The 11,385-nt window shown below is 37.4% G+C and overlaps 1 protein-coding gene across 4 annotated transcripts in view; it reads left to right on the forward strand.

Moving 5' to 3' along the window:
• HEATR5B (HEAT repeat containing 5B) overlaps positions 1–11,385 on the forward strand; it is a 103,260-nt gene that overhangs the window by 72,787 nt on the left and 19,088 nt on the right. For all 4 annotated transcript variants that reach the window (XM_010838608.1, XM_010838611.1, XM_010838609.1 and 1 more), the window contains 3 exons: positions 1,035–1,214; positions 7,855–8,092; positions 9,203–9,457. In XM_010838608.1, coding sequence (XP_010836910.1) covers positions 1,035–1,214; positions 7,855–8,092; positions 9,203–9,457 — 673 coding nt within the window. The remainder of the gene's footprint in view (positions 1–1,034; positions 1,215–7,854; positions 8,093–9,202; positions 9,458–11,385) is intronic.

The raw sequence follows: 11,385 nt of genomic DNA on the forward strand, positions 1-11,385 counted from the left end.
CCTATCTTCCATTCATCCAAGGTAGAAGCTTTGACAATCAAAATTTGGTAATCATCACCTCTCACTGTTTACATGTCCCTGCTTTCACTCCCTAAAAGTACATAGTTAGTTTTCAAACCTTGTGATTTCTACTTCCAAGTCATTCTCAAATGCCTCTCCCTTGTCATTTGCTTCCATATCATCTCTGTCCAGTGGTGTTATAATAGTCATGTAGCTGAACACAGTGCTTACTATCCAAACTCATGTTTTCCTGTGTTTATGATAGTATTTGAGCAGTTTTCCTAAGGCACAATTCTAATAATATTCCCCTGCTCAGAAGCCTTAGAAAGTCATGACTGCCTGCAGAAAAAGTCTGCTAAATTCAGTTCACATGGAATTTAAATTGGACTGTAACCTAATCCTAGTTAACTTTCCTAATCTTTTTTCTTCCTCCACCAAACTCCTATCTGTATACACAAAACTTCCTGATATCTAAACATTCCCATTTCTTGTGCTAGAATTGATCTCTTCTTTCTCTCTTTTTAAGTGTAGTATGGCAGTCATAAAATATTCTTAAGTGTTCATTTAATCTGTGTGTAATCTGTGTTTACTTACTTACTTGAGGAGAGGGACTAGATTTTTTTTCCCTTTACTTTTTTGTTTCTTTTAAACTTCTCTGTATAGCTCAGAATAACCTTTGACTATAGTAAACAGAAATGTTGAATCAAAGAATTACTTGTGACTGAACTGATTTGGCTGCAGATTTTTTTCTGTTAAAATTTTTAGGAATTTAGATAGTGGAAACATGGTAAGTAAATATTGTTTTGTTTTCTACACAGGAGTATAATAAGTTCCATACTTGCTATTCATTTTTTATTTAAAAAAAAAAAAGCATAGCATTGAAGGATTTTGTTTTGTTCATTGGTTTTGTTCTGTATTGGTTCCCTCTAGGAAAAAAATCATATTAACGCCAGCCTTTTATATGTTTAATCTTAACTTTTTAATATAAAAATAAGAGTTCTTTTTTTTTTTTTTTCTCCCCCCCCTTTGGCTAGGTGTGTAGTACATGGATTGGAAGTGGAGTTGTCAGTGATCTCAATGATCTCCGTCGAGTACACAATCTGCTTGTTTCTTCACTGGACAAAGTTCAGGCCGGAAAAGGATCTTCCAGCCAACTGTACCGAGAGAGTGCTACAACCATGGAAAAACTGGCTGTTCTCAAAGCATGGGCAGAGGTAACGGCAGCCTATTGTTTTTAACTGTTTCTCCATCCATGAGAAAATGTTCCCTTCTCTAATAGGTAAAAAAAATTCTGTTTTGTTTTTGTTTTTTTTAAGCTGACCTTTGGTATAGAGTGCTTGAAAAAAATCTGCTATTTGCTTTCTCACTGAAATACATACACATTTATGTCTCAAAAGAGCTCATATTGAACCTTTGAAAATTAGTATTTCTAATTAGTGTTTTTTTAATTTATTTATTTTAATTGGAGGCTAATTACTTTACAATTTTGTGGTGGTTTTAGCCATATGTTGACATGAATCGGTTTTAAAACACCTATATTGAAGAAGACCTCTTCTTACTTACTATGGAAAAATTAAGTGGAGAAAACTTACTAATAATAAAGAAATAGAAAAAATTGTGCCAAGAATCTTTTATTTGATTAAATTTCAGGAGACTTGCTGCCACTCATTGATTAGGCTGTAGGAGTTTATTTTGTTGTATATTTTGTTTTTTTTAACAGCTGTTTTTACCTCTTTTTATGCCCACATTATTTTTAAAAATAATGATACTGTTTTAATTTCACTTTTCTAAATCCCTTCTGCTAGTTACTTTCAAATTCTTATCTTCTGCATTTGGGTATTTCAAGTATCTCTATTCCTTCCCCTGCCAACCCAGTATCTTACTTCCCTATTTCCATGGTTATCAGCAGCCTGTGACCACCCCGCAGGCAATTGCTGGCTCAAAGCATGCAACACCCAGATGATACAGTTTAGATAAAGGACCTGTGGGGTTTTGTGTTTTTTTTTGTCACAGAAGAAAAAGAAGGGAAAATTAGAGCAATAAGATATTGTAGAAATTAGTTTTCTTTCTGTTGTTTAGATCAAGTTGTTTTCATAGAGTATCCCTGAGTGTTCATTTATTTTCACCCTGCTGCCAACTTTTGTCTTAGACAAGTAAAATAACATTCGCATTGATAAAATGTTTGTTCTTACTGATAAGATCTTATCAAATTAATGCAAATGTATAATTTTAAGTGGAAAGTAGTGTTAGAAAGATACTTACAATGTGATTATTTTCTCACTTTGAGATTCACAGAAATTCTTTGTTATTTTCACATATCTAATTTTTAACTAAAAGTTACTGTAGAAATTACATTCCAAATGATTGAATGATTTTTATTTTTAAAAAATCTTTCAAAATTGTTGTTAATTCTCCAGCCCTATTCATTAATTTCCCAAACATAGAGACAGTTATGTAATTGGATAAGACCATTTGCCAGTTAGCTGGTTCTCTGCTGACTTGCATGAATGTGCTTGATTTACCTACTAGGTAGTCTGGCACAGTTCAATATAAAAAGCATTAAATGTTGAATCACAGACCGTACAGCAAGTTCTGTCTCTCTAATTCACCATCTTTTGTACTTTGATCAAGTGAGTTGATCTCTCAGATACTCAGTTTCTTTATCATAACATGGAAGTACAATAATATTTTCTAAAGTGACATGTATTAAAAAAAACCCGAGCATTGTAACTGGCACTGAATAGAAAATAATTACTTTTAACAAGTTGGAGAAGGAAATGGCAACCCACTCCAGTATTCTTGCCTGGAGAATCCCATGGACGGAGGAGCATGGTGGGCTACAGTCCACAGGTCGCAAAGAGTTGGACACGACTGAGCGACTTCGCTTTCACTTTAACAAGTTAGATGAAAACTTCATATAACTAATTTATTAATGCACATTTTTGTTTGAAACTCTTTTCTTATTTTGGGGTGACTTGGTTCTATAATTAAATAATTTACACTTCAGCCCTCAGCCTATGGTATTGTCAAGTAAATCTTTTCCTTGCTTAACTTCCTTTCCTTCATCTTTTTACCTCAAAGGCCCAACATATTCTAGATTTTCTCTGTTCAAGATCTATCTTTGCTTCTACTTTTTACTCAGAAAACAGGATGTTAGTTTTCCAGCTTCTCAGATTGTTACCTTCAGGTCTTGAGATCTATGTGAGTTGATAACTGTCCTTTTACCTGTGTGACCTTGGGTGAATTATTTACTTGCTTCTCTAAACCTGATTTCTCAGCCCTAAAGCATGGTTAATGCTGCTGCTGCTGCTGCTGCTGCAAAGTCGCTTCAGTCGTGTCCGACTCTGTGCGACCCCATAGACGGCAGCCCACCAGGCTTCCCCGTCCCCAGGATTTTCCAGGCAAGAACACTGGAGTGGGCTGCCATTTCCTTTTCTAATACATGAAAGTGAAAAGTGAAAGTGAAGTCACTCAGTTGTGTCCGACTCTTAGCAACCCCATGGACTGCAGCCTTCCAGGCTCCTCCATCCATGGGATTTTCTAGGCAAGAGTACTGGAGTGGGGTGCCATTGCCTTCTCCGGGATAATAATTATGCGCATTTCATAGAATTACATTGTGAAGTAAATGAGACTTCATTGTGAAGTAATAAGGACTTTGTTCAATAACTACCTTATTTATAAGCTCAGTGAATGTTGCCTGCTGTTATTAGTATAATTATTATTTTAAAGTTTTCCTCTAATCTAGGATTCCCTTTTCTCGATTTTCTTTCCCACTCTGATTCATTCAACAAAGTGTTAAATGAGCATTAGCTCTGTGCCAGGGTAGCAGTTGATAATACCGTAGTGCACAAGCCAGATGTTCTGCACTTACTGAGGAAAACAAACTAGTGGACCAGTATGTGAGACAAAAATAATGAGTGTTACAGGAGAAGTACAGACTGTTGTAAACACACAGCAGAGGCACCTAAAATAGTCTGGGAATTCAGAGGAGGCTTCCTGGAGAGAACAACACTTAGGCTGGGGCCTGGAGCATGAGAGCAGATGTTAGTAAGCATGAGTCTGAGGAGGAGACTGTTTCAAGCTAAGTGCATTCAGTTTTCCCCCACTTCTGTATCTCTCCATCTCCCTCTGTATGCTCTTCCTCCCTCCTTCCCTTCGTTGTCCCCAACTCAGCTTCCTCTTCCGCTCACTCTCCTCTTCATGTCCTTGACTGTTGAATCACCCACTTCTCAGTCCCCTGCAATCTAGCTTTATTCTCACCACTCCACTGAAATTACTAAAGTTACAAATGATACAATGCTCCAAATCACTGGACACTTTTCCGTCTCTGTCTGACTTAGCCTTTCTGCAGCTTATGATATTGTCTCCTCTGGAAACTCTTTGTTTTCTTTGACTTCCTGACCCTACTCCCTTGCTTCTCCTGTTATCTTTTCATTGTTCATTCTTAGCAACACCTGCTGGCTTCTCTTTGCCTGCCTACCCTTTAAATGTTGATATTTTTCTTGTTGTTTTTCTCGCTCTTCATACTTTATGGGTAACCACATCTACACCCACACCCTGTAGCTTTTACCTGTGTATGAAATATTCTAAATCTACTTTCCTACTCATACCTCTCTCCTAAATTCCAGTCCCATACTTGTAGCTATTTATTAGACGTGTAGTAAGTACTGTAGTATTTACTGTTGAAAAAAATCTGCTTATAAGTGGACCCACATAGTTCAAACCTATGTTGTTGAGGGGTCAACATAGTATAGCCAAACACTTTTTAAAACCACACCCATTGGTTTACCAGTTTATCCTAAGGAATATCGAGAATATACACAAATTCTGTTGTGAGGATGTTTGTTGTGATGTTGTTTATCATTCTAAAGAGAAGGAAATATATGTATTTCTTGATCCAAAGATGATGGTGTTAAAGGAATAGAAAATTGAGTTAAAAATTGTAGACAAACATATTATTGTTTAAAAGACTGTGAATATGTATATACAACGGGTCTAGCATGTTAACAGTATTACATCTGGGTTGTAGGATTGTGTCTGGCTTTATTGTGCATCTGATTTTTCTATATTTCTTGTGTACCTTCTCGTAAGAAAAATAAACCCCAAATTTTTTATAAAAACAAGTCAAAAAATATATTTTCATATTGCAGGTAGCAATGTAAAATATATACCCCTTTTAGAAAGCATTTGACAGTGTCTGTTCAGAGCCATGGAAGTATTTATAATCCCTGACCCAGTCATTCCCTTTCTGGGATTTTATCCTAGGGAAGAATATTCAAAATATGAAAAAGAGAGAAGTTGACAAAAGTGTTTGTTTGGAACATTCATAATGTGAAGAACTGAACACCTTGTCGTTGAAACTATGCCTCATCTTCTAAAATTCCCAGGGCTGAAAAGAATTTTTAAAAATATAAAATGTCAACTACAGGAAAACTATTAGGTGTATAATGTCTTCTATTACCACTATTAAAAATAATAGTTATGAAGACTAGTATTTATATGGAAATCCTTTTATAAACAGTTAAGATTAAATACAAAATTCTCTGTACAACAAAATTACAGCTTAGTTGGAATGTGAAAACCTGGAAATTAGGATTATGAGTAATTTTATTAACTCATTTTTAAACTTTTTATGGTGTACTTTAAAATTTTTATTTATGGCCATGCTGAGTCTTCATCGCTCAGGCTTTTCTTCCATTGCAGCGAACGGGGGCTACTCCCGAGTTGTGATGCGTGGGCTTCTCATCTCAGTGGTTTCTCTGGTTGTGGAGCACAGGCTCTAGAGTGTGCAGGCTTCAATAGTTGTGGGCACGGGCTTGGTTTCTCCGTGGCATGTGGTATCTTTCCAGATGAGGGATTGAACCAGTGTCTCCTGCTTTGACAGGTGGATTCTTTACCACTGAGTCACCAGGGAGGCCCACAGTATAATTTTTTAAATAAAAGTTGAGGAAAAATACATACATCTGACCTTTAAATCCTGCATTGACTTCACTTGCCCATGACCAACAGAGTAAAATCTTCAGCTCCCTTCTGCCTTGTATTCTATGCTCAGTCTCATACCGAACACTGGGAATTTCCTTAGAATGCCTTGCCGTTTCCTATCTGTTATGCTCTTGCTCTTGATACTCTGTCTGCCTGGAATCCCTACTTCCATCTTTGCCTGTCAACAGGTGAACTTTTTTCTTTGAATTGTGTCTCGCCTTTTAATCGTCTATTAAGATTCTTTATCTTTCATGTTCCCTGTGATTCATTGATTACACAGACCACGAGTGTTCATTAGGTGCCAGGCAGTGGATGTGGTCACAGCTCGTAGTGAGATGGGAAGATAGGTCATTTAAAACAAATTTTTAAAAAATGTCCCTTCTCCCATCTCTTTTTCACCCTTCTATCATTTTATCAGTCTGTGAGTTCATGGCAGTGAAAACCACATGTGACTTGTCTTTGTTGCCTCAGATCCAAGCACAGTAGCAAATGCAAGGCAAGAGTAGGTACCTAAGAAGAATTTGATGAGTGAATGGCTGAGTATACTAAAGTGTTTATTGAGCGAGACATTTTCTTAAAATATCAACATTATAATAAATCTAAGTGAAGAAAGCAAGCTTAAAAGCACTAAAAAATATGAATATGATGTTTATAACTTGAGATTCAAAGTCCCTATCCCAAAAGTTAGATGGTTTATGCTTCTAAATTGTCAGGTGTTAGTATAACTAACCGACTATAATTAAGTGATATGTATAAGACCACTGCCGTGTTAAGAAATGCTTCTTCTCAGAAATGAAGATTCATTGTTTCCTGTCATCATTGTCTAAACTTAGTCAGTTACTGTACCGTAGCCGTCTGCTTGTTGTAGGGATAGAGATAAGACCCTACCATCAAGAAGTGTCTCTGGTTCAGACACATAGACTTCTTCTTATGTACAATGAAAATAGCTGTGTATGGCAAACATTTTTCTAAAGATACCTACTGCAATAATCTTACTCCCTTGACCGCTCCCCCCTTTTTTTTGCTTTTTCGTGGATGTATAATTCAGCTAGGTGCCGGTTGCCAAAGCCAAAATATGTGTACAACTACAAAAGAATACAAACAAAAATAACTTTGGCAAAGAATCTTTAAGATTGTATTTTCAGAAGTTGTTATTATATATCCTGTTGGTTTACAAAAGTGGAGAGAAAAGATACAGATATATATAGCCAGTAAATTATCTTATTCTTGGCTGAGCTATCTGTTACAAGGACTAGATTGCTAAATATGACTTAAGCACTCTAAAAGAAGGGGTTTTGGAGGATATTAGTGGAAATCCAGGTTGTGGTTTCTCTTCCCCCACCCCTTAGCTTTTTCTTTGAATGCCGTCTGATTGTGTCTAATAAGCCTGTGAAAGCAAATGCAGTAAACAGGAAGTTATACCCTATGGCAAAAAAAAAAAGAAAACCTCATATAAAGGGGGGCTTTGTAAAGTAGAACAAGAGAAGCCAGAAAAAATCAAGGAATGTGCTGTGAGAGTAGTAGTCAGATCTATTATAAAAAAAAAAAAAAGATTGCCTCCAAAATACGTGGGATTATTCTTTTGAGGATATCAGGAAAGTCTGAAGTTGCATACTTTCTACTAATAGTACTTGGTTACTTGTGATGATTCAGCTGTATAATCATAGTGGTGGTGGTTTAGTCGCTAAGTCGCTTCCGACTCTTGCGACCCCATGGCTGATGGCCTGCCACACTCCTCTGTCCATGGGATTTCCCAGGCAAGAATACTGGAGTGGGGTTGCCGTTTTCTTCTCCGTATAATCATAACAGCTTAGGATATGTCATTTCTTAATATTATATCTTGTTCTTTTCTCCTCCTGAATATCTTACTAGGTCTATGTGGTTGCTATGAATATTAAAAAAGAAGCAGAGTCAAAACCAAAAAGAGCAGTTAAAAATACTGATGAGGATGATGATGATGACAGTACCATAGATGAACTACCACCAGATAGTTTAATAACACTCGTACAGCCTGAACTGCCAATACTTAGTCGGCTGTGGTTGGCAGCATTAAAAGACTACGCGCTTTTAACTTTACCAGCTGAATTCGCTAGTCAACTCCCTCCAGATGGTAAGTACTGAGTTCAGAGTTTTGCTTTTAATTGGGTTCAAAGTAGTAATTAAACAAAATGGAATTGGTGGAGACTGGCCACAATAGTAATAATAACATCTTAAATTTCTGTGGACTTAAACTTGATATTCTGTCCGTACTGAATTTTTAAATTCAGATACGGCATTAAACTTTACTTGTCAGCCCAAGCAAAAATGTTCTCACTGTTACAGTAATAACCGTCTGAGCTGGGGTACTCTAAATAACTGCGTAAGGAGTTATTATGCGTAATCATGATGAGGTATACCGCCGTGTTGGTCACTGTGTGTGTGCCAGGGCAGATGTGAAGTCCTCAGTTTGATAGTGAAAGCAGGAAGAAGGGAAGAATTTGCAAAAGAGTGGGGGGAAAAAAGAAGAGACAGAGTTCGCTGGCTATAAGAGAAAGGAAAGGTGATGAGGGTTTTAAGAGCTGCTGGTGACAGTGAAGAGGAAGCCTGTGACCATGGGTGGGGCAAGGTAGAAGGCGCTCAGAGGCGTGAGCACTTGCAGAGGAAAGGCTGGAAATGCTGGCATAAATCACAAGGAAGTGATAGGCATTCCAGGTCAGCAGTTGTAGGAATGATGTCGGTTTTAGAGACCCTTGGGAGAAACTCTTTGGCCAGATTCCTCTTTTATGTGTGCTGTGATCTGAATATTTGTATCACCTCAGAATGTTTATGTTGAAACCTAATCCCTATTGTGATGGTGTTAAGAGGTATGGGTCCTTTGGGAGGTGCTTTGGTCATGAGGGTGGAGTCCCTAGGAATGGGAGTAGTCCCCTTGTAAAAGAGAACCCACAGAGCCCCCAACCCTTTCTACCTTCCACCTTGTGAAGAAAGCAAGAAGGTACAGGCTGTCAGTCAGGAAGAAGGCCCTCACCCAACCATGCTGGCATCTTGATCTCGACTTACAGCCTCCAGAACCATGAGAAATGAATTTCTGTTGTGTAGCCACTCAGTCTGTGGTATTTTCTTAAAGCAGGTCAAATGGACTAAGCCAGTATGTACCAGGTATTTTTAAAGGAAGTTGTTCATAAATGAGTGAATATGTATAATAGAAGTAATGTTTTTCATTGATTTGATTGTTTTATAGGTGGGGCATTTTATACTCCTGAGACTATTGATACGGCTAGACTGCACTATCGGAATTCCTGGGCCCCAATTCTCCACGCAGTGGCACTTTGGTTAAACAGCACAGGATTTACATGTTCAGAGTCAGCAGAAGCAGCAGCAATATCCGCTTTACAAAAACGTTCCATACCGGTCAATTTAAGCCAAGCATCAGGAGCAACACCTAGTGCTAAATCTTTGGCAGAAATTAACAAAGACAGAATGCATCTGATTTTAGGTAAGTGAGCCATCTTAATGTATCTCAAGATATATTACTTCTGAAAATGTTTATCTGTAAGGGAGAAAAAACTGCCTTCTACCATTTAGGTTCTGTGACTGGCTTAAGAATTAAACTGATATAAGACACATTAATAGGAGAAAAGCATATCAGATCAGATCAGATCAGTCGCTCAGTCGTGTCTGACTCTTTGTGACCCCATGAATCGCAGCACACCAGGCCTCCCTGTCCATCACCAACTCCGGGAGTTCACTCAGACTCACGTCCATCGAGTCAGTGATGCCATCCAGCCATCTCATCCTCTGTCGTCCCCTTCTCCTCCTGCCCCCAATCCCTCCCAGCATCAGAGTCTTTTCCAATGAGTCAACTCTTCGCATGAGGTGGCCAAAGGACTGGAGTTTCAGCTTCAGCATCATTCCTTCCAAAGAAATCCCAGGGCTGATCTCCTTCAGAATGGACTGGTTGGATTTCCTTGCAGTCCAAGGGACTCTCAAGAGTCTTCTCCAACACCACAGTTCAAAAGCATCAATTCTTCGGCATTCAGCCTTCTTCACAGTCCAACTCTCACATCCATACAATGACCACAAGAAAAACCATAGCCTTGACTAGACGAACCTTTGTTGGCAAAGTAATGTCTCTGCTTTTGAATATAATTGATTTAAAACTTTTACATGTACATAGGAGGAAAATGAAGACCTGAAGAAACTTTTAGGTCTTAAAGATTGTATACAGTTTTACACGAACAAGAATAAGTTGTGGGGATCTGATAAGACAAAGGGCTGGGGCCAGGGATGATAAGTTGTGCAGGAACTAAAAAGTATACGGGGGAAACAAATGGAAAATCGGGGCTTCCTTGATAGCTCAGCAACAAAGAATCTGCTTGCCAGTGCAGGAGATGCAAGTTCGATTCCTGGTCTGGGAAGATCCCCTGGGGAAAGAAATGGCAACCCACACCAGTATTCTTGCCTGGGAAATTCCATGGACAGTGGAGCCTGGTGGGCTACAGTCCATGGGGTCACAAGAGTCAGACACAGCTTAGCCACTAAACAGCAACAGTAGAAGATCAGGCTTATTTTAGTAGGTTTGTTCTGATCGGTCTATTTCAACATCAACTCCCAGTCTCAAGGAGTAAAAATATTCTTTGCCTGATACAGGGAGGGCATCTTTCTAATGAGAAATTTTATGACCTGCTTTTGGGTAGAAAGGGGGTCAAAGAGCCCTGCCTGCATCTGCTATTTCTCAAATGTGTTCAGCCAAGAAGGTATATTTTGGTGCAGCATGTTTTGAACTCCTTCATATCTTTCATTTTAATGCTATGGAAAAAAATTTTACAGTATAGTTCAGATAAGAAATAGTAAAAAGAGGTGTTTTTTTTTAGCACATTTTCTTAATTAACTGAATTTTTAATAGAAAAATTTAATTATTAAATTACTCCTTAAAAATTCTCTATCATATTCACTCACAGAGCAATACTGAATAATTTTCAAGGAAAAAGTTAAACTTTTTTTTATATGTTTTCTTTTTACTTGACACTTAAATTACTCTATGAGGAAATATAAATTTATATTTACATTATACATGTAATATATACATAAATTGTGTATATAGGTATAAATTTATACATATATACACATATATAAATGTATATATGCATATAAATATAAATGTAAAGTTAAAGCAAATTTGAGTAATTGTTATTTATAATTGCTGTGTAGATTCTCTTGTAACATTTAAGAATTTGCAATCATTTATCATAATCTTATAATTTTCATAAATTTATTCTTAATGTATTATTTTTAAATGTCTTTAAGTAGCTTCTTAATCAACCTGGTGACTTTGGAACTCCCTCACTTGCTTCCAATGTGACTGTTTGTCTCATTCCAAGGCTACAACATATGTTAAGTTTGGCTACTTATTTTTTTTTTTTT

Source organism: Bison bison, unplaced genomic scaffold (genome assembly GCF_000754665.1).
Source record: "Bison bison bison isolate TAMUID 2011002044 unplaced genomic scaffold, Bison_UMD1.0 scf7180017864100, whole genome shotgun sequence".
NCBI lineage: Eukaryota > Metazoa > Chordata > Mammalia > Artiodactyla > Bovidae > Bison > Bison bison.